At 37.5% G+C, this 23,853-nt stretch overlaps 1 protein-coding gene across 1 annotated transcript in view; it reads right to left on the bottom strand.

Moving 5' to 3' along the window:
• Positions 1-10,620: 10,620 nt before the first annotated feature.
• The window catches only part of SETD3 (SET domain containing 3, actin N3(tau)-histidine methyltransferase), a 55,309-nt gene continuing 42,076 nt past the window's right edge, over positions 10,621-23,853 (bottom strand). Inside the window, exons 7-13 of the mRNA XM_080345952.1 lie at positions 23,572-23,630; positions 21,550-21,664; positions 17,301-17,375; positions 14,447-14,613; positions 13,714-13,799; positions 11,704-11,864; positions 10,621-11,076 (exon numbers count right to left, since the gene is read on the bottom strand). Coding sequence (XP_080202078.1) covers positions 10,633-11,076; positions 11,704-11,864; positions 13,714-13,799; positions 14,447-14,613; positions 17,301-17,375; positions 21,550-21,664; positions 23,572-23,630 — 1,107 coding nt within the window. The 3' untranslated portion in view covers positions 10,621-10,632. The remainder of the gene's footprint in view (positions 11,077-11,703; positions 11,865-13,713; positions 13,800-14,446; positions 14,614-17,300; positions 17,376-21,549; positions 21,665-23,571; positions 23,631-23,853) is intronic.

The following is a 23,853-nucleotide window of genomic DNA, read 5'->3' as shown; positions in this document are numbered from 1 at the left end:
AGAAATGTATGCACACTTCCTCAAGCTCTGTATTGCCAAACTGATGAGTCTGTTATCAAGGACTCGGTCTGACTGGTCTTTTGAGGAATGCAGGAAATCCAGCTCCGACCACTGAACTTCCATTCTGTCGTGCATAGAAAAGGCATCAAAAGCAATGCAAAAACCTCTCTCCTTAGACAACTGCGTAATTACCTGCCCATGGGATAAGTTTCTACTTTCCCCTCTCAATATGAATCTGCTTATAATCTTAGGACTGAGGGTTAATTATATGCTTAATTTTGTCTATTTCCTTTAAGAGAAATCTGAAGCATGAAAACCAGTGGTTTTCCTTTTCAGACTCTTGTGGGTTTCTTGTTTTTTTGCTATAGCATGTGGTGCTAGTGGTCAACTATCTTTTGTTGGGTCAGTTTGAGGTTCTATTCTCCAGACTGCCCCTGGTCCTCTTATGTAGACAACGATGGATGGGACTGGGGCTGGACCAAAACGCAGCTTTCCAATACAGATCCAGATTCGTTCTTCAATTTACAACAAAATTGCCTCTTGATCGTCTGCACCAAAGGACAAAAAGTTATTAAAATATCGATCACTTTGAATCTTCTGCTTGAACATTTCAAATAAATTGGTTTAAGTGTTTAAATAATACTAGCTTACACTCTTAAATAAAAGGTCATTTCAAATCCAGATTAGAGGTTTTAAATTTAAGTTCCTTTTGTGAACGAGGTGTAGTTTTTTTCTGGCTCTCTTGGTTGACAACATAAGAGTTTATGAAGCAGGTCTGTTCCTAAAGCAGGGCACTACTTGGCTGGTCATTTTCATGTGAGTCAGAAATCTCTGAGACTTCCATCATTTTGTCAAATTTGAGGCTGAGCAAAAAATTCTTAACACTTAAGTAACTTAAGAAACAAGTAACACGTAAAGAAATGCCAAGAGATCATGTCACTGCCCAGGTTTGTTTGTTTGTTTTTTTCCTTTAACAAATCAGCCTTGAAACATCAAAATAGGGATGCTTTGACAGATCCAGTGATTTCAGAAGTGTTTTACATGAGGAAGACATGCTAAATGTCACCCTTTCCTGCAGATATGTGCGGTTTAGAGCAATACACTCCTGAGAGAACATTTTGTTGCTAAATCAACCAGCTATACCTTTCCCTACAGCACCTTTCATTGCTTCGTATATCTGTATCACAACTACTCTTTACCTTAAAAAGCTTTTAGAGGGTCTCTCCTACAGAAGCTCCACCTTAAGTTTATTGTCCATATTTGGTTCTTCATATCTTCCTGGAAATAGGATGACCAGACCGTATCATTATATGTTCTTTAGTGCTTTCCAGGCTAACACTTCACTTGCATTTGCCATCACCGAATGCAGAGAAGAAGTCTCAATCAGAACAGGTACAATTACACCTGTGAATGCCAGCCTGTCCTCGGTGGGGCTTGGCACTGCTGTTAGCATTACTTTCTTCTCCAGACCATGGCTAGGGAGAAAAAACAACACAAACCAAACAATCCTTAATGATCTTCTATTCCTAGAGATGACCTTCTTGTTTTAGTAAACATTTGTTCTAAACAAGTAGCAGGCACGTATTTTTTTCTTCTCTTTCTAGAAACAATCATGTACTTTGTTCACAAAACTCTTTCACATGATCCTGAAAACATTTTACAAAACCACCTCTTGTGACCAGAACCACAGATTCAGGCTCTGCCACCCTATTGTAGCCCCTTCAGCATGTCAGAAAACATAATAATGCTGCTTCATCTCAGAAAAGTACTGCAAAAATTCAGCTTTGTGAGAGCTGCAAGGCATTTGGAAACCATTGGGAGAAAATGTGCCGTGCAAGTGAATGTCTTCACTGCATGATGCAAATATATGTTAAGCAATAAAATTCTAGTTCCTAAATAGGCTTGTCTTGTTTTGATATTCAAGGATATGAAAAAAGACATACATAATTCTCATTTAATCCTGCCAAGATATAAAACTTGCCTATTTTTATACAGTTGCCCAATATGGACAACAAAAATAGCTTTCTTAATAAAAAGAAGAGGAAAAAGCTAGCTGATTTCTTGTGATGCAAAATCATGAGGTCCGTCGCAAGACTGCCCATCATTTTTAGGCTGAAATTCTACCTGTTGAACCTCATTTCACTGAGGAAAAATGCTGCTGCTTCTTGAAACTCAGCTTCAGATGACTGAACTGTTCTGTCAGAGAATATTACCACTCCCAAAAGTAAAATGTGAAGAAAAGATTAATATACTTTGCTAAGAGTAAGCTTGGTAACTATCATTGTGCTGTGTATTTGCTTCTCACGGCAGATGATGTTTGGTCATTTGAAATGATTACTTAGCTTTAGCTGAAAATCTTCTGAATCAAGTGGCTATAAATCATCTGTCCCACAAGTATTGCTACTAACTGGTGAGCATTTAGACAGCATTAACACAGGCTAATAACTCTTCTCAACAGGAGAAGGGGCAGAGAGTACCTCAAGTGTGTGTGTTGTGTAAAAACCCCTGGGGACAATGCAAGAGTCTTTAAAGCAACAGCTAGACCTCTCCCGTGAAAAATAAACCACACCAGTGCCAAGCTGTATTGCAGCATTTTAAACTCAAACCCCACACTTTTTTTCCAGGGGGGGAAATAATGTCACCTAATTTTTAATGATGATATTAGAATATGAAAGTTGAGCAACTACATAGGTGCACATGTTAATCGTGCCAGATGCACATATATATATATATATATACACACACATATACCCCTGTACTTGAGGTGAGCCTACTCAGAAGCCCAGAGCTGAAGCTGCCACAGAACAGGACTGAGAATTTGTGACAATCATATTTCCATTCCTAAGGTTTGTCTAATAGTACTAGTACTACTTAATGAAAAAAATTACACAGGACCACAGCTGCTTTTTATTATTTGTGTCATTCCTGCATTGAAGTGTTCAGCATCAACCTCTAAAACTGTTGTAGTAATACTCCAGGACTCACAATCCTCATAAATATCTAAAAACTACGTAAAAATGTGCATGAAAAAGATTTCCAAAGTCACTCAGCAGACATAATACTAAAGTTGCAATTATTTTATTAACATAGAAAGTACTACTGACTCATCTGAAAATACTTCTTCAATGGATGACGATTTAAGATTAATAAAAATGCTCTTTGAGGGGTACTTTTCAGACGTTTCAAAAATTATAACACACTTTTGTACTAATTTTTTCATGATAGCTTAAGAGATCCAACACATCACCGTATCCTTTAGTAACAGATGCCACTATACAGAACCGAGGGCTTATTTTTATCTGATCTTGTGGCCCATTGAAATCAAGGTATTATTAAAATTCAGTATAATTAATGTTTGGTCATCTGCAAACACCACCATCATTTCATTATTCACTTTGCTTGTTTATGCCTTTCAGCTGTGGTTAGATGCTACTTTAGAGCTGTGGGAAAAATCCCATGTATAGTGAAAAAAAAAGAAGGGACAAATTATGGATTTGCATAATTAGAAACTAAGGTAGAGTTAGTTAATAGGGATATTAGTGGAAATTATTTTAAACCGCTTACTGTGATCTATACTTTTCTATTTAATTTTCCTGTAGTCTGTTGTACAGTACTCCTTTTACTTCAAATCCATAGCAGTTCTGGTCCTTTTGTTACTAACCATTCAATAGTATCTTGACAGCAGAACTACATCTTCGTTCTCATTTAATAACTATTTATCATTCTGTATCTGCCCATTTTCAAGAAGGAATAAAGTTAAGTGTTCCAGAAATTGGAAAAAATTGAAACTTGACCTTTATTAAGTGGGTTAATTGTCACAATCTCAGCATGTATGAAATTAATGACCAAAAAGTGGAACTTCAGAGTTTCAGAAGACTAGGTTAATGTCCAAAAAAGTCTAAACTCTGACCTTCTTGACATATGCCAAAAGAAACAGCCACCCTAATAAATTACTACCTGTGTGCAATTATAATAAACCATTCCTAGCATCCAATCACTTGAATTAATTGCTGCAAGGCAGTGGGGCTTTCTTACAGATATTCAAGTTAATCTAAAAATTCCTTTGCAGTGCAGAGGAGGCTGTTGGTGCATGCCTGTTTCAGTATGGAGATCCAGTTTTAAGGCACATTATTCATACCTTTGGACCACAAATCTGTATACAACCCCGCTTATTAGTGCTGAAATTAGGAGCCTTGGCTGAGTTACTAACAGCACTGAAAGTGGTGAACCAGCGTGGAATAAAGAAAAGGGAAATTAATTTGCTTGAACCCATACCATAAAGTAATTGCTGGATGCAGGACACCCACCTAGTTTCCAAATTTCAGCCTTACAGAGTAGAAACAGAAAACTTTTGTAAATATGATAACAAGCTGCAGAATATTGAAATCAACAGCATTCACAAAAATAGAGTTTAAAAAAAATAATACTCCATTTGCACGGGTACAAGTCAGCAGCACAATGCAAAACCTACTGGCTTGTCAAACGCAGATGAACCAGCCAGGAGAACAGCCAGGACTTCTGTGGATGGCAAAGTGCATCTAGGGGATGGGTAGGTGGTCCCAGTCTGACCCGAAGTGAGAGGTTACCTGGCTGGTCACATCTGTGAGCAAAACAGGGCACCATGCTGGAATCAAGATACCCTTGGTCTCGTCGCGGAGTGGAAGAGCAGTGGGATGTTACAGGGAAACTTGCTTTTTGCCCCCGCTGATTCTATGTGTGACTTGTGTGTTCAGGTCCATCAAGTTGGCCCATTTTTGAAGAACAATATAAGTTTAATATGGAATAAAATGTTAAGTGTTTAAATGCAATTATCTAATTCTCTTTGTGCCTGAATCTGTGTGTAGTGATTCAGTTGGGAAATCAACATTCCTCACACACACAAGATTTCATTCCCTATCCTCCCACAGATTTCAAACACCTTCTTGAAGAAGCAGAGATGTCTCAAAGGGCTACAGATCTGTTTCACTCCAGTTCACATTAAGCTGCTTGAAGGCACAAGTTGTGGTGGTTGACATTACCTATTTTGCCATTTCTGAACTAGATTTAATTGGAAAATGATTGTTTAGTTTCTATAAATTGGGAAGTTAAAAAAAAATTCTGCATGGACATGACATACCCAAAAATCTTTAAATAATAAAAATCAGAAAAATAAATAAAAGGAGTTTAGACAACAGTCAACACAAAGAATCACCTGGAAGATGGAGGACTCATGTCCAAAAGCCTCTTCTGCGCTTGACTAACTTTATATAATAAAATAGTCCTATACACAAAAAATATTATTTGGACAAAGGTCCCTGAGTCTGGACACATCATGTTTCAGGTTGTGTTTCTGCAATACAACACCATCTCCTATTTTCACATTGGCCTGTGGCTTTGTCCAGCCCTTCCATGCTGGATTCACAAAGCCCTTCCTTCCCCACCTGGTGCTGAGCAGTTCCCTCCCCAAGGGCAGAGGACCAAGTCAAGGGACACCAGTGACCCCAACCCAGATGTCCCCCTGGTCGTCCTCAGCCCCGTGCTGACCGCAGGGCAGGAAGCCGCTCACCTCAGTTCTTCACTGCCAGTTTAACACGCTGCAACAGCTTGTAATTCATACATTTTCACCTGTTCCTAGAGAAAGTGGTGCCCTTGTCTTACTGTGAAATGTTTGGCTTGCTTAAAAATTCACAGTAATTACGGTATTAACTGGAGATACTCTTTATTTGAACACTCACTGTCTTTTGAACACTCCTAATCTTATTCTTCAGGGCAGCAACCACTGCCTCCCAGACAGGCTACTGTTCAGTTGTCCAGCTTTTATTTTCCACTTAAGGACATCTCCTTGGTCTCCTCCCTTATCCAGCTTAACCTTTCACAATGAAAGATGGCACCAGCTCCAGCTGTTAAGGCTCCCAAGCATGAGGGACAAAGGCAGAAGACAAATGCTTTCTCCAAGAACTTGGAGGAGACTGAGGGGTGACCTCATTAATGTTTACAGATATATAAAGGGTGAGTGTCAGGAGGATGGAGCCAGGCTCTTCTGGGTGACAACCAATGGTAGGACAAGGGGTAATGGGTTCAAACTGGAACACAAAAGGTTCCACTTAAATTTGAGAAGAAACTTCTTCTCAGTGAGGGTGACAGTCACTGGAAAAGGCTGCCCATAGGGGTTGTGGAGTCTCCTGCTCTGGAGACATTCAAAACCCACCTGGACGCCTTCCTGTGTAACCTCACCTAGGTGTTCCTGCTCCGGCAGGGGGATTGGACTAGACGATCTTTCGAGGTCCCTTCCAATCCCTAACATTCTATGATTCTGTGGTTTCCAAGCATTCTAGAACTAACTGTGCATCACTTTCTGGGCCTTGCAAACACAGACAACCAGCTTGATTACTTTTGTAAACTGCCAGGTCCAGTTCATGCTGCTAACAATGTTAAAACAAAACAAAACAAAAACAAAAGTGTGTATATATATAAAAAATTTGTAAGTTTGTAAGTGAAGTTTGATGTATACTAGCACTGAAAATAAAAATAACTGTTGGTGACTAATGGCAGCGTACAAGGCAAAAATAACATTTTGTTAGAAGTGCATGAGTACCATATACCCCGCAATGTACGCCGCTATACAAAACAGATTATTTGTGCCTATTTCAAAGCCTGTTACTGCTAACCCAGAAGTATAAGTGCTCTATATTCAGCAAAGGGCTACAAAATGAAAAAAAAAAAAGGAAAAAAACCTGAGTGTTTTGGTTTCTGTTTGGTACCACAGGATAGGCACTTTGGCATTTGACAACATTTCAGTTTGTGCTCTTCACTAAACAAATTATCATAGTTTTCATTTGTATTACTAAAGCTCAAGTTTATGTCATTTACACTAACTCTACAGCAGTTATTCATTCAGTTCTGAAATACACTGTATACACCAGTGAGCCTAAGGAGACACAAAACCCAAAAGAATCCAAGACGATTTTTGGCTTTTTTTCTTAAATATGGATTGAGATTTTGTCATTTTAACTCAACAGTCCTCCACATGGTTTCCAAACTTGTGGCATTCATTAGGAAATACATGTAGAAACTGAGAAACGCTAAGGAAGCTCTTTTAACCATGAGTCACTCATTTACGTGCTGTACTTTATACAGCAAGCTATGCACTCGACGAAGGAAGCGTGTTAGAAACTATTAAATATAGATGGTAATGATGTGAAAATCGCGTGATCATACCCAGCTTCAACAAGGATCAGTGAAAAATCTTCTGGAGAAAAAGGCTGCTTCATCAGACATATTTGGTAGAACAATGTTTGTCCAAACCCTCCTGTTTGGCACAGAGTATAAGAAATCGCAAGGACCGACTTTCAGTCCAGAAAATCAGGAAAGAGCAGTGGATTTTGGGAGCATCTTTGGTGTGTCAGACTGAAACACTTCAAATTACATTTCATAATTACTTCACATGCCTTTCTATAAAGGGTGATACAAGATGCAGCAGCAGCTATTAAATACTGTTTCAAACCATGTGAACTAGAGAAGAACAGTTCGTATAAATCTAAATCTTCCAGTGTATTTTTGAAACTTGAAAGTTTCATGACTCCATGATCATTCCTCTCAAAGGCAAATTAGCTTCAAGAACACAGCTACTGTGGAGTGGCACAGATTTTCTGTACATACTGGCTTTTAACGCTGTCCAAAGGAAGGGACACTTATTTCAGCCAAGATGCTAAAACACAATGTTAGAGAAGATCCTAAAACATCTGAGCCTCCACAACCAGAATGCTCTCAGCTCTTGTGTACTCATGAGAGCACTTAAGCTAAGGTCACATTTAGGTACTTTACAAGCATTTTTTCAGAGTGGAGGTTGTTAGTTTTGTATATTTGCCTTAATCAACAGAGCTATACAGACATCACATTGCAGTATAGAGCCAAAGCAGCTACAGGTTGTTAGAGAAATGATTCATCAGTAGGTAGGTTCATGTAAAATTCAAGAAGGGGTTTTTTTTTTCCCTGTTTTGTTTTTGGAGAACAGTCCGAGAAATCCAAGTGATGTCTTTCTTACAGGAATACTTCAGCTAGCTTAACAGAAGCAAGATTTGGCATTTAGCCTGGGATTAGTGTGAACAGTCTCTTAACCAAACATTAGGAAGAAAGTTAACTTTAAAATGCTTTGAAAGGTCTGTTTTCATGACAGATGGTAATAAGGGCTCATCAGTGCCAACTTTTTTAGTTTCCACCTCAGTTTTCAAAAGCTTAAGTTTCAGATTAGTGCTTCTGAGAAACCATTACATGCATAGAGGAAAAATGCAAATTACAAAATTAGATTACTCACTATTTTTGTGTGCAACATATTTTTCTAAATAACACTAACATATGAAGAGTCAGAATTTGACCGTACGCTTAACAGACCACTTTCCCTTTCTGTTTACTAGAATTCCTCTTATTTTTTTGCCAGCTATTTCTCCTTTTATCTTTATCTGTATTCCTGGACAGTTATTCCTCTCCCCACAGACCCCAAAAGACACAGCAGTTTGTAGCAGGTAGAGGCTTTGTTTGTGTAATACACTCACTAGGGAAGACATGGTAGAACTGTATTTTATTCAGGAAAATCCACACATTCTGTCCTGTGGTGGCCACAGGCTTTGCTAAGCCATAGATATCAGAAAATACTGGAACAAAATACAGTGTGTCAGACTGAAAATAATCTGAATTACAGTTATAATTTGCAGGGAAGGCTAGTTTCAGAATTGCGTCATAGTATCTAGTACAATGTTGTGCAATGTACCTGGCAGAAACGGAAATGGAATATTGGTCCTAATAAAATCCGAAATGTAATGACTTCTGTATGACATTTAAACTGTCAAGACAACAATTCATAACATTCTACCAAAGGCAGCATATAGTTATAAAAATACTAGTCCAGCATCTTGTTAGTGGTGAAGCAATATCCAAGGTGCAATGGCAACGTGCCATTCTTAGTGAAATATTTTTAAAAAACTATTTTTCTATATTCCCCGCACCGATACCAGCTGAACACCAAACTTCATCGACAACCTGAAAGAAAGTCACTGCTTACCGTGTGTATTGCACCAAAGATCTGTGCAAAAACACATTTTCCAAGTTGCACTATAAAAAAGAAAATTCTAGTAAAACTATGAATATGATAGAAAACATTTTACTGCAACTGATCTTGGATGAGCAGGTTGCAACATCTATTGAGCTTTACACTGTACAAGCTTGTCCATACTATCCATTATTTTGAACTTAAGGATACAAAGGTAAAAGACAAAGTCCTTAATATTGAGACCAGAATTAAATCACTTCATACTCCTCCCTGAATGGAGCCACAAAATAAAAATATTCCACCTTCTTCTCCTCCCAATATCCAGGTAATTTCAAAGTCAAGCCTTGGAATTACCCTTGTTCAGATATTGTACTGTGCTAGGATCCTACTGTTTCCATCTAGAAGCTCGAACGTATAGTATGAGGGTGACCAAAACTGCTGGAGACAGCAGAGGTGCTTAAACTGGGGAGGTATCCCAAGAAATACACATTCAGAAGGAGACACAGTCTGAATGGCAAAGCAAACTGCTGCAGACGTGGCTGTGCTCTGGACTGGGGCCAAAACCACACTACCCTGCCTGCTGTTTCCTTCAAGAAAACAGCATCAATTAATGTCTTAACCAAAAGATGATGTTGAGTAAGATCATCAGGTAACCATGTCACATTCAATGTTTCATCCAAAAACACAGAAATGAAGGAGTAGCAGACAGTAATATTAATCATATTTTCCTTTTAATAATGGTTTAGTCAAAAGTGTAGCTTTGAAAATCTCTAGCTAGTTGTGAAAACCTGAAGAAGCTGGGAAGCGACCTCACTTTGAACAGTACAGTTTAAAGCTGAGGCTTGGCCTATCTGCTTTCAAACTCTCCAGTAGCACTTCCAACCTTGTCAATAAAAGGTATCGCCTGGAAATAAAAAGAAGTCGGCCTTTAAAAGTTGGTGAATGTTGTATTGTAGCAGCCTAGCTCTGACTGAAGAAGAAAGATGAGATTTTTTTATACAGCAAACTAAAGACGAAGTAAACTGAAATCTTCAGAGATCACTTTAAGTGTATACAATTTGGATTCTCATCAACATTTAAAACTACCAATCATAAGGTTGCCACCTTACCTTTTTCTGGACTGGCATACCTGATTTTAAACAGGTTTTCTTCCAGTCTCCCAAGTTTCTGATCCTCTTATCCAGTTTTCTGCTGTACTGCTCTCCCACCTTCATGCTGAATACCGAGTCAGTCCTGCCTTCTGCTTTTCTTGGCAGGAGGCAGAGTAAGCTTTTAATTTCGGTAGTCAGAGTGACAGAACAACAAAAGCACAGCAGATAGAAGAGCTTAATTCTTCCCCAGGAAGAAAATACATTTGGTTCAACAAAGGGCTGCAAAATCTTCCAAAGGCACCTCTTTCCCCAGTTTTTACCTGAAAGCAAGATGGCAATCTTAATTGAAAAGGGATGCTAAATCTTTTCAATAACTTAAAAATTCATTTTTATATAAAGCAGCAAAAACGTTTTTCTCTGCAGAAAGAGAAACGTTAACAAAGAAACACACCAACATAAATGCACCGTTCATAAACTTCAGCTAATTTAATTTCACAAGAAAGTAAAATTTTAGCACTATTCTTTAACCTCATCAGTACTTTCTGAAGAAGATTCTTTGGCATCTTCAGTCTCTCTGTTGCTTTTCTCTTTATTTAGATTTTCACTTTCTGATTTGGTCCCATTAAATAGAGAGTTTTCACCATTTACAAACCCATTCTCTGTAACTTCAGCATCAATAGCTTCATCAATCTTTAAGTCCCCTTGCTCTTCCACATTATCTAGGTTCCTCAAGACAATAGGGAGTCTAGAGTCTGCCACAGTGTTCTCCAACAAGGCAATGTTGCTCTCTTCGTATTTAGGAAGCGGAGCTCCATCTGCCATTTGTTTGGTATAATACTCTCTGCTAGCAGCTGCACTCTTTACTGCTTTCTCCAAGATCTCTTTTTCACCTAAGCGCAATTTGATAGCCATGATCGCATGTGAGGTAAGGTCATGGGTCTCCAAGAAGGACTTATCATCCTGTTAGAAAAGGAAAAAAAGAACAAGATTGTTAGTAACAACCAACATAATAGGAAAAAAACCACACCACCTCTCAACTTTTCTTTCTATGCATTAACAACAAGTGACACTAGGTTTTGCAGGCTGATCCAAATGAGAGGGTCTGCAGAGGGTCCCAGTGAAATTTGTCAGGAGTTTAGAAAGAAGCTAAAAATCTCTCCATATAGATCAGCCAGCATTACAAGCAAAGTCAGGGGACTTCACGAATATATGAAACACATAGGTTCACTCATACACTCGCAATAGTAGTACATTTCTTTGCAGCCTGGAAAATGTAACTAATAGACAACAAGTTGAAACTGATTCCCCATTTTACTTGCAGACAAAAAGCAAGTAGCCTCTATTTGGAGAATCAAAGAAAAAATACATTAACAAAATTACATTAACAAAATTTTCTTTTTTGCAATCTTATTTGATTTTCCTTAGATAATGCAAATCTGTTTCTACACTTTAAAAAGTATAGAATGAATTATGTACTAACATTCAGATTAAAGTTTGTAAAGACAAGATGGGGGATATAATATCTTTTCCTACAATCATAATACAAAACATTTCAGACATTTAAATTACATATAATGATAATTTTACCTCCACAGTTGTTTTATAGGTTTTCAAAAGAAGGGATGCTCTGGCTTCTAGGAATGTCCAAAGTTTAACTTCATTGTCCCAGCTTACAGGAAACTCAGAGTTCCCCAGAGTGAAGATTTTGTCAATGGCATGCTCGCCTATCAAGTGCTCCTTCAGCTCTTCTGCAATAAGTGTAAATGCAATATGTTAAAAACAATCTCATGATTCCCTTTGTCAGCTGACAAACTGCACAAAGATTTATTTTCAATAGCATAGCTTTGAGTAGCTAACAAAAAAAACCTTTCCTCAAATAAGAATTATCAGATATGTTGGTTATTTCCAGGATTCTCCTCAGAGGCAACTGAAAATCTTGAGGTCAGCAGAAAATGGAGATAAATATATATATATATCTCCGTATATCCATTTATATATATATATATAGATAGATAGATAGATATAGATATAGATATAGATATAGATATAGATATAGATATAGATATAGATATAGATATAGATATAGATATAGATATATCTCCATATATATCACAGCCTCTCATACACAGTGTAACTCTGTGACAGTGAGATGGGATGTTTTGTATAATACTTGATAAACAAAACAAAAGGGACCAATTCTTTAAAGAGTTCAGTGAACTTCTTGATATTATAAGGAACAGGCCAGAGAATGTACAAATAGTAATGGAATTATTTTTCCCATTGTTTTGGTAATCTTCTTCAGTAGAAGAAACTCTGTACAGTTGGTCAGAAAAGACATCCATCAAACAAACCTCACACAGAGTACTAAATGTTTAATCAGCTCCTTGTCATTACATAAATTCCATTAATCTTTTAATTACCAAATTTCACTCCTGCAAAGCAGCTATCAGAAACTTCACAAACCACTTGCATGTAGTTTCCCAATAAAGAGTTGTCTTATACAATATTTAAGACATGTGAATAATCTGAACACAATCATACATCAGAGAAATGCAATTAAAGTGTCCACTGGCTATATTTTCTTTTCCAAACCAAAATTCACCCCCTCATTGGCATCCTAAAATTTTCTTTACTTGAATTTACTCCCCTAAGTGATCAGGCAGTTGGACTAGATGATCACTGTAGGTCCTTTCCAATAGAACTACTCTATTCTAATTTTTTAATAAGTTATAAAAGACGGATGATGGGATGTAATGAAGGCGTGACACTACATAAGGTAGGTTGTTTTTATTAAACAGAGCAAATAGAGCACATGCAAAAACTTAATGACTTCCGTATTCTTACTGGTATTAAAATCCACATCATCTGCACAGCATCCCTACTGCAAGACAATTCTCACTTGTCACGAAAAACTGTCACATCTATAAACTCCAAAACTGCACCTAACCAGCAAACAGCTATTACAAACATTTGATCAGAAGTTTCACATGCACAAACCAGGTGAATATTCATTAACCGTACATATATTTTCCCCATAAAACCCTCTAACATAAGAGGAACACTACAAAGACAATTTACAAATACGTAGGTTGATTTTAGATTATGAATCACCAAAATATGGAAAATACTGAACTTTGAAATGTCTCTTCCGTGTTTCTCCTACAGTACAGAATATTTTAATTGATATCTAGATAATTCTAGCAGTGATGGCTAACATGCTATGATTTTAAGCATGTAAACCCCTAGGTGACACATGATTTTGTTCTGTGAACCATTTTTAAAGCTAAGAACTAAAGACCAAGCTCCAAAGCTCGGTCACTCACAACAGTCTGGAAGATTAAAAGAAAAAAACAAAATTGCATCATCTCATGCTTTAGGAGTTCCAGAAAGGCCTATGTTACTGAAATACTCCCTCAGTCAACATGGCCAAAGAGTGGGCTTCTCACTAGCTTATAGATCCCTCTTTAACAGCAACTCCTCGACTCTTCTGATCTAGCTTAATGTTGTATATAAATGTCGATCACATTTCCATTTTAAAAAAACAAACAAAAAAACCTCTAAAATAAACGTAAATTAGGTTTTTGTAAAGCATCTTACCTTCACTCATACAAAACACTCGAAGGAAAGCCAAAAGCTGGGCAGAGATCGGAGGCTCAGTGGAGTGCAAGGCAAAAACACTTGAACTAATAATAAAAGAAACAAACAACAACGGTAAGTGCAAATTCTATTGTCATACCTTTGAACTTATTTCAACACAAAAGACTTTAAAATATACAACAAATGCAGCGTTACAAAAAGCACTTTCAAAAAAAGTAGGTAATCCTAATTCAAACTGAAGAAAAGCTTCCCTAACCTGTGTCTGAAAAGAACAATTATCTCTACAATTTTACACTTACAATTATTTTTATACGGCTTTCATAATAAATTCATGAACATGCATTGTTTCATGTCTGCTGCTCCTAACAGTACCCTCTGGACTGAAAAGACTAAAGGAAAATGCTGTGGTTCACATACTGAGCATCGTATTATGTCTGCAAGGGATAGGAAAGAAAGAAAAAACCACAGATTGCCTCAAATTAATCCTTGCTCTGTTTTTGTTCAAATGGTTATTAAAGCAAAGGGGTTTTTTTCCTTATATATAGTCCAAATTAGATGATAATATAGCTCAGATAACTTCTGTAAATATTATTACAATAACTTTAATTTCTATACAAACAGGAGAAATATTACACCTAAGAAAACTATCATAAACCAGCTTTATATATGCTCTACTGGACACTATATACTTTGGAAACATTTTAAAAAACCCATGGCATTGTGTTGTACTTACGTTGGGATACCAGCACGAGCTAAGACCTCTGCCTTCATAGCATACAGCCTGTCACTTTTACTCACGCCAAGCTTTATTTTCACTCTGTCATGTGAATTATTATCAAAGAAAAAACCACTGTGGATCACAAATTCAGCGTTTGACCGAGTGCCATAAAAAATGTAAATCTAGAAGGATGAAAAGAGAAGTGAAGGGACAGGAAAAAAGCTTAAGATCATCTTAAAAAACTGACATAATTTGAAAGTTATTTCCTGAAAGAGTACAAGGTATATTGGGTGATATAAAGAAATGTGCTTTGTTTTCTGGTATTGATTCAAATGCTGTATATAGTGTGGCGATATACTTTAGAGGTAGATGTAAACATATCCATGTAACTAACAGACTTTGAAAGAAGAGAAGAGGTTCTTATTCTATACTTTAAAATAAAAATGCTTTTCTCACACTGTCATAAAACACCAGTATATGGCAATAAGCTTCCAAGGATTCTACGCCTTTTAAAGGGTAAAAGATCTGAGACAAGGAGGCCCCACTACAAGAAATTGTGTTTCTGAGGTCATTTCCCCCCATACATGTACCCAAAAGAGTAACTTACACTGCTGGTGGATCAGCTTTGCTTTTGTTTTAATGTTACCTTAAGGCATGGATATATCAATGTATAATTACACAGAGAGATCTGACCTGTGCTCAGTCAGTATTTATTTTTGTGTTATACTCTGAACTCTTTATCTAAAGCAAACAGGTTACTTTAATTCACATTAAAAAATAAGTTCCTAAATATAACCTGCAAGAAGCCTTTAACCCAGGGCTGGGCCATATGAAGTACATGAGATGAGAGGTGAGAGTAGCAATTGTCTTCTCCCACATCAAGGGGATTATTTTGCCCTTTTGATTGATAATGGAATTATCAATCAGCAAAACAACTTTCAGCGGTTACAGCACTCCCTCTTTAGCCTGAGGATCCAGCAATGCTCTGGACACCTGCAAGCTGCTACTGCTGTCCAGCTGACAGAGAAAGGCACAGTGTTCTCAACAACACTAACACGGCTATTTATTTGTTTTTAATTTTAGAACTATTTATCCTAAGCACCAAATGCTTTAAGCATTATATTAAATTATAGTAAACACTATACTCTAACACACTGGTACAACGAATGAGTGACCTGCTTAGGTATGTTAAGGCAGCAATAAGGGGAGAGCTGCTAACACCCTCAAGTTTTAAAACCACTGTGATACATCTCACATTTAATTGTCACATGTCACGTGCAGATTATACAGTATGCTCTTACACTCTGACTGTTTTACAAAAAAGTCAGTTAAACAGAATGAGAAAGTTGCTTTATTCAAGGCCAGCGTTTGATAGATTCTGTTGACTTCTGCTGCCTCACATTTTTTAGCAGTAAAAGCGAGGATCATACACTTTTCCTGCTGAAACTGTAAGAAATAACATCTGCACAAAACATTAAAAGACTGAGGCATTATATAATTAAAGTGCTTTAGTGATGTCGATAATAATTAAAATTTGAACAGAAAATTTTTAAAAAATCTTATAAATAGCAGACAAAGTGAAACTACTAAAATAAAATTGAAAGAGAGGAAGCCTCTACAATTGAAATGGAGAGAGCAGCCAGAACAGCTATATGACACATCCATTGCCAGCTGTGGAAAATTATAAATTGGATCACTTCTGGAAAAACTGTGGACCCCTTTTAACTCATCATACCGGTACTGGAAAAAACAGCAAATTTTTGACTACCATAACAAATTCTAAGAGCGACACAAAAAATATACAATCACTGTAAACCCCCGCATAGCAATGAGGATAAGTATACCGATGGAAAGACATACTTAAAAATTTTTTCAGACACATCTTTGTTAAAAAAGAAGGTAACAATACACAAGAAAAATGAAAATCGAAATATTATTAAGTGTGAGACTGGCTAAATAATACACTAACGGTAGCAACTGAGACTGAGTTATAAAACATTGCGGGATGTTTCATCGACAAAGTCTCTCTCTGGCCATGCTGCCCGCAGTGGCACAAGCAGCAGGAGAAGGGGAACAGTGCTGCACTGAGGGCTCAGCCGGCAGCTGACACAGCACCAGAACCTCCTGCCAGGGATTTCCTGCACTCCTGCAACCACTCTCGTCAGTGCATCAATAGTTTTAACACTCATTTTTGCTTCTTTGCAGTTCCAATCCAAAATACTGGATTCTGAACTGTTCCACACATCTTTGTAAGGCTTGCCCTTTGGTATTTTCTGTGTCAGGATGAAGTGGTGTGTACATGCGTGCGTGTCTGTATGAAAGGGAGTGAGTATATTTTTAGGTCTTTTCTCATTTTCACTAAGCATGGGGATCGCAACCTGGGTAAAATGACTAGCAACTCTATTGCATTTAATCTCATGTCAAATGAAGACTAACAAGAAACGAACTAACAGAATTTTTAAGAAAGACTCTACAATCTGCTATTGCAGACAAAGTGATGCCCCAAATCTAAAATATAGTTACCTTCAGTCCTTTAGATATGGCCTTTTATTAATCTCATCCAGAACACCAAACTCAGTGTGTATGTGCATTTACCAGTGGTTAAATATTTCAACTCATTCTTCAAAATACGAGGAATCAAAACTCGCCTAAAGTTGGGATGTACCAACTGACAGAAAATATTTTGTTCTGAAAAATGTGCAGTTACTTAATTTGGTAGTATTTTCACACAAAGTTAGCTCAGCGTAACAAAATTCAAATGTAGCACAGCTTAATTCACACCACTCTGCTATTAAAATTTTGTAGCCAGTTACCAAATGTCCACAAAACTTAACTAAAGAACAGTTATGTAGATAACTGTTAACACTACCTGTTCTCCAGCCTTGAAATCTTGAAGTGCTACACATTCACACCGGTCATCTTCTAAATTGTAGCCTGTAGTGATCTATCCAAGGAAAGAGTAACAAAAACAGCTTTAGTATTTTATCTTTATCTCCCCCACCAGTCAAAAACCATTGTCCTATTGAGACAGATACTAACAATGGCAATTGCATACATTTCTTTCTCTGCACAACATGATATAGCTGGTAGTAATGGCTTTACTATTCCTGAGCAATCTCTTTCTAAAAAAAAAATCTCTGCATTGAAGAAATCTAAGGGAAGAAATAACTTACCTGAAGTGAAGGGAAGGCTCTGAGGAAAGTACCCTCCATAGACCACAGACAGTCCCATGCTAAAGCCACCAGCTTGTTATAAAGTTCTGGAGCTTTCAGTCACTCCAGTGAGGCCCAAGGGAGCACGGCACTGACAGCTCTATACGCTGTGCTTTATCCTTCTACTGCCAGCATATTTTTGATCTCTCAATAGAAAAAGGATTAGATAACTGTGTATCTTTAGGGGATACAATCTTCAGAGAATTATAATTTACTTGCAAATAATCCCTTTATCTAAAGTTAAGTAAAACTCCGAAAATGCTAAAAGGATTTTTTTTATGGCAGCAGGCAATGGAAGAGGATAAACTCTCTTAACAAATCTGAACTTCTCCAAAAAAAATTACAAAACTGGAAAGTGGACACACCAACAGGAAAAGCTATCCTAAAAACATAACACTTATTTTTAAAGTGACAAACAGCATGTTCTTGAATCGTATTACAACAGATGCAGCCACAGGATGGAATACAAGTTGCTGAACAATCAGGAAGCAACTTATATGGTAGATATGCAGAACTCAGTACTGCCAGAGCTATAACTTATGAAAAAATGTGCCCTTGGTCTGGGGAAAAACCTAGAAGAAGCCAAAGATTCTCTCAGCCTTTGTAAACGAAAACATATCTTTTTATAAGATGACTCACATATGACTTGCACTATACCCTGATTCTCATCTTGGACACAGTTTGCCCAAAGACAGAACTTCATGGATTATTTTGAAAGCTTAGTTGACAGTTTTCATATTACTGTCCTGTATGAGGATGCCACCACATCAGGTCTGTTCATGGGTTTGTAGCACATTGAGATCAGACGAGAACATGAGAGTCATGCAGCACAGCCTACTGCAAAACACAGGCTGTAGTACTTGAACAAAAAAGTTCCTGTACATTCAACTATGCTGGACTGAACAACTATTAATTCAGGTCTTTCGTTTAGAAGGTTAACAAACCTTGAATTGCAGGTTACAGGTGCTAGAGCATTCGCCTTTCCTATAAGAAATGTACCTTTCAAGTTCAAATATAGTAATCTTCTGAAAAACTGTAACTTCGGTTCAAATCAGGGAAATCTTGACAGCACTTGACCTGTCCTGAAATTTTCTAGTGTGTAAACTCAATGAAATACTTCTGAATGTGAGAAGTCTGTTCCAGTATCTTGAAATGCCTGTGGAACAGGAAGCTTTCAAGGTTTGGGGAAACTCCAGTACGCTAAGAGAAGGATTCTGTAAGTTTAAGCATGCATCACTAGAGTACTGCTCATTTTTGGGAGTTTTTTATTTTTGCCTTATTAAAAACAAAACCAAAAACAACCAGCAGCACTTCTGGAAGACTTTTCTATAAAGCATAAAGGAGTGCTAGGATCTTATTTCCTCTTTCTTTTAATAGCAGTCGTGTAAGGGAATTAACAGGGTGTTTACTTCTCTACCCACATGATAGCTGACAAATTGCATCCCTTCAGTTTTATTTCTGAAGCAGACTGATACATGAATTTCAAGTTGTGTATAAAGCATGCAATAGTCTGCTTGGTCAGTGATTAAGGATGGACTCAGCCCATCAGGCAGAATGTAGCTTATTTAAAGCTCTGGCAGAGCTGGTAATCAACCTCTGACTGTCAAAATACAATCCCACTAAAGAATAACAATGAGAAATGCATGAAGACAACCATTTTGATATAGTTCTTAGAGACAGGTTGATCTAATTAACAGTGTCAGAAGCAAGAAAAAAGCTGGATGGATCTAGCTCCAGTTAAAGCCCAAGGAGCATTTTATTATCTAGCTCATGGAAAGGGGGCCTGTAGAATAAACCAAGAACAGGGATCTGTAGAAGCTCATCAGCCTAAGAAGTATTTCAAGCACTGTGTTCAGAAGAGACTGAACAGGGGTGCGTACAACACCATCTTTTGTTTCTTACTTTCCTGCAGTGAAGAATAATTCCCTTCATGTATTTTAATGGGATGGACTATGATTAGAGCAGAACCCACCCTCACCTCACTCTACAATAATATAAAGTACAATACAGACAGTTATCTTAGCAGCTTACAGTTTCCTATAGCAGTATCTCCCCCTGTTTCTAATACCACGAGGAAATAAACACACAATAAAAATAGCTTTAGTAGCTTTTCTAGGCTTTTTCCGATTAATATTGCAGTTGTCTACCCTTCCTAAATCTGTAACCATTTAAACTAGTTTCTGTAGAAATATGAAACATATGAGTAAAGTCTGTATACACACAAAATACTTAAGTTCAGCACCACCCCCGTGCCATTCTTTAGGATGCACTTCAGCATAAAAAATGCTTCCAACCCTGCTGTACTACTGCACTAGCAGGTTTGGCTCCAGAGACTGGCTCCATATCAAACCCATTGTTAAAAAGCATAATAAAAATAAAAATTACTTTATCAATTTAAATAGAAGTTTGAATAATTAAAACAACATAACTGCCTGCTCTTTTAATATAGGCTACTTAATTTTTTTTCCCTCCCAGAACCTTAATTCTCTTCCTCTTTCCTCTAATCCCAACTTTGAAGGCATTCATTAAGAGCTGTCTAACGAACACAGACAAGTCTCTGCAAATGCATCTGAAAGAGATGCCCAGCAGGAAAAGGGTACAGGAAGTACTGATGCTTGCAGCTAAGACTTATATTACAAAAATATACATTTCTGAACTTTAAGCAATTTTCTTTGTATTAGAGACTCTCATTTGAGCTTTATTGCTAAATCAAAGTTACAAGATTGCGTAACAAATAGCGAAAGGCAAGAATCACTGTTAAAGAACAACACGTAAACACCTTTTTTTAACGGGGAAGAATAAATAAATAATTAAACCCCAAGCACTTGCAACTTTGTAGCCTAGCCTACTGTGCTGTATTTGGTACAGTCATAGTAACAATAAATTAGCTAAATGTCAAGTGAAAAACAACTTGCTTTACAATTTGTTAATTTAAACCAGGCTTTTCTTATACTAACAATACTAACATATGCTGCTCTCCTAACACGCAGGTCAGTTCTCCCACAAAAGAACCAGACTACTTGAATAGTATGGTCATATTCACTGCTTACAATAAATACTATCTATAGGAAACACAATTAGAGGGTCTGAATTTTGAAGTGTACATTAAACTGGCTAAATAACATTGATGAACCATCCTCTTACAGGCTTTCATTTCCTCAATTCAACATTAACTAGCTTGTTAATGAAATCAAGACCTCATCCCCTGAACTAGCTCACGTAAGCCAAAATGTCAGCAGGTCTGACTTTCTATATACATATGTCACCTTTTAAATGTTTAATATGCCCTAAAGTAGTATTTTTGCATTTTGTTTCTTTGATGTAGTAACAGATGTACTGTTTTTGTTGAACTAGGCTTTGTTCTCGTTGTTGCTGTCTCTGTAACAAGGCTCTTTGGGCATGGTTAGGAGAGCTGGCAGTATTTCTTCATTGCAAATTTCTAACCACTTTCCCTAGTGGTAGCTACATGAGGCAACCTCCATCATTGTCTGCTTTCCTGTTCTGAGTACAGATCTGTCCAGTATTGTGAATCTTTGTGAGCCCGTCGGAAACACAAAACTCCATGTCAGAAGAATATTCAAACTTGGCTGGAAAAATAGGTATCACATAACTGAAAACTTTTAAAAGGTACACTGTGTCTGTATGAGATAGAACTGTATGCAGGTATGCTATCACTTCTATCATTTTCTCTAGATGAATAAAGTTCCCCCTTAAAAAGCTATCATAAGACATTTAAAAAAACATATCTTCCTTTTTGATACTAGATTTTTAATGTCACTTGGGAACACACTTTTTACCTGTGTTAAGAAACATAATAAAAGTGTTATTAAGCTGTTCTACAGCAGTTAAGAGGCTTAACAGTTAAGCCCTACTAACACCTTTCAGCAACACTGAAGAAATCCTTACCAGTCCATTAGTATGATTACACATGTCCCATAAAGGTATTAGAGCCAATGTTACTCTGGAACCATCTTCTGTTGGAATCTGGTTCTGCCGTGTCATGACAGAGGAAACTGCCCATCTACAAAAATTAAAAATATGTCAATGTTCAAATCATTAATATTTGCTTTGCTGTAGTCTAACATGAAGCAATCATTTAGGCTAGGAGTTTCCAAACGTTGGAATGCTAACAGCAGAAGGCAACACCACGAGTACGAGAAGCATCAGCTCTTGGGTTTCCAAGACATGCAGAGAGGTCCCGATTCCCAAATCAGGATTGCAATCCCACCCCTCATCTGTGCTCTTTGCAACACAACCTTCTCTTCATACCTTCTATAACCTCAACCAGGACCTGCTCCAATGTCACCTCCCGCTTCCCCAGCCCTCCCTGCACACAGACCTGTCCCCACAGCCCCAAACCTGGGCTCAGCCAGGCCTACAGACTTCAGAGCACCCCACACCCCTGGCTGGGCACCCCATAGCCCCAGCTGGCCACCCCACAGCCCCGGCCGGGCACCCCACAGCCCTGGCTGGGCAGCAGCAGCTCTTGGCTGTGTCCAGACTTTGGGAAGAGCCGGGAGGTATTTTGCCCCTCGCTGCCTAAAGAGCTGATGTGCCGTGTGAACTGGGAACCAGCGCCGTCACCTGGTGCGTGCACAGTATTTTGGTGAGTGCTTCACTTCAGCTTGCAATCTTTCATCATAGATCAGTATTGCTAAATTTTCTGCTTAACACAATAAACAGGAAAAAAAGCACCGACACCCCAAACAGATATCCAGGTAAAAAGAATGAAGAAAGTCTAATGTAGCTTAGCACACAGATGTCATTCAAAACCCTTCTAACTCAGGTTAAATAAAGACAATGTCAGCTACCTATTCAAACACAAGAATCTTCAGAAAAGCTTAACATTTCAGTATTTTCTAAAATTTCATTTTTATTTTATTTCAGACAAAAATGAATATTAAATGCCAGAGGGGAAAAAAATACTCTTAGTTTCACGATGTTCTGGCCTTATAATTATATTTGCTGTGTTTTTTTGAGGGGAAGAAAAATATAAAAGGAACACCACCAGGAGAAGGTCAAAACAATTTTAACTCCCACAGACTTCACTACTAACAAGTATTTAAAATATAGAATTAGACTTTCTGAAGGATTTTTTCAGAACTACTACAGATTGCTTAGAAAGATACCATCAAACTGAAATCTACTTGATTTCTAAAAAAGCAAGTTAAAGTTGTGGATATTTCTGATATACAAACACTCTGAGACATAATAGCAATATGTTTCTTTTTAATTGTTGTATTTTATTGGTAAAATTTTAAACCACTTCACACATAAACTGGCATGCTCCTCTGTGACCCCACAAGCGAAGGAGGCATGCTCTGGAAATCCCACTTTCATAGACCTACCCAGAAGTAAGACTTAGGCAAAAAAATTCCTGTAAGACCTCATGAATACCTTTTATGCATCCTATTTTAACCACTTAGCAGAATTAAAGCTCTCATTATCCTAATTATTCTTATTTTTATCTTAATTATGTCACCCCCTATAGCACTTCCAACTGACAATCACGCTTCATGTGTATAACTTAAGCTGTCCAGCTCTCCTGTTCAACAGGAGTTTTTACTACTATGTGCTGGTAAAGCCTTTCTTAAAATAAAACAAAACAAAACAAAACAACAACAAACCCAAACCTCCTGCAACTTCAGCTGTATTATTTTCTTAAGAAACCATGAACTACCTTACTAATCTCAGACTACGTGTGCCAGTTGGCTAAATTAACTGCTCATAATGACTATTCCTTTGTAACAATTAAAATCTGCTTATTTATTTTACTTTCTTCTCCATTAAAAAAGTGTATTAGTATCAAATCTTACATTTAACATTTCAATAACAATACGGCTTTCCCAACAATGAAGCATTTTCAGGGTCCCACAGTTCGCTATATGAAAAAAAAAAGAGGGAGAAAGAATTAAAAGACAGACCAACCTGTAGTCGTCATAAGTGAAAGAGTCCTTTAAGGGCAGTTTGCTGGCATTAGGATGGGTCTGGGAAATGCAAGTTTCAGAAAAAGGTGAGAAGAGAAAGAAAAGAGAAATCAGAAATCAGTCAGCAGAATTTCATTATTTAGCTGCCTAACAGATCCTAACAAGAGCCAAATGAAGCAGGAGGCGTCCAGCCGCGCTACAGAGGGCTCATCACGCTATTATGCTCTCATACATCACTGTCAACTTAATTTGTTGTGCCCAGCAGCCGCCATAAATCTGTTTC

Source organism: Nesoenas mayeri (assembly GCF_963082525.1).
Source record: "Nesoenas mayeri genome assembly, chromosome: 5".
Lineage (NCBI taxonomy): Eukaryota > Metazoa > Chordata > Aves > Columbiformes > Columbidae > Nesoenas > Nesoenas mayeri.
The sequence above is the reverse complement of the archived record's forward strand: the minus strand, read 5'-3'. Positions and strand labels throughout refer to the sequence as shown.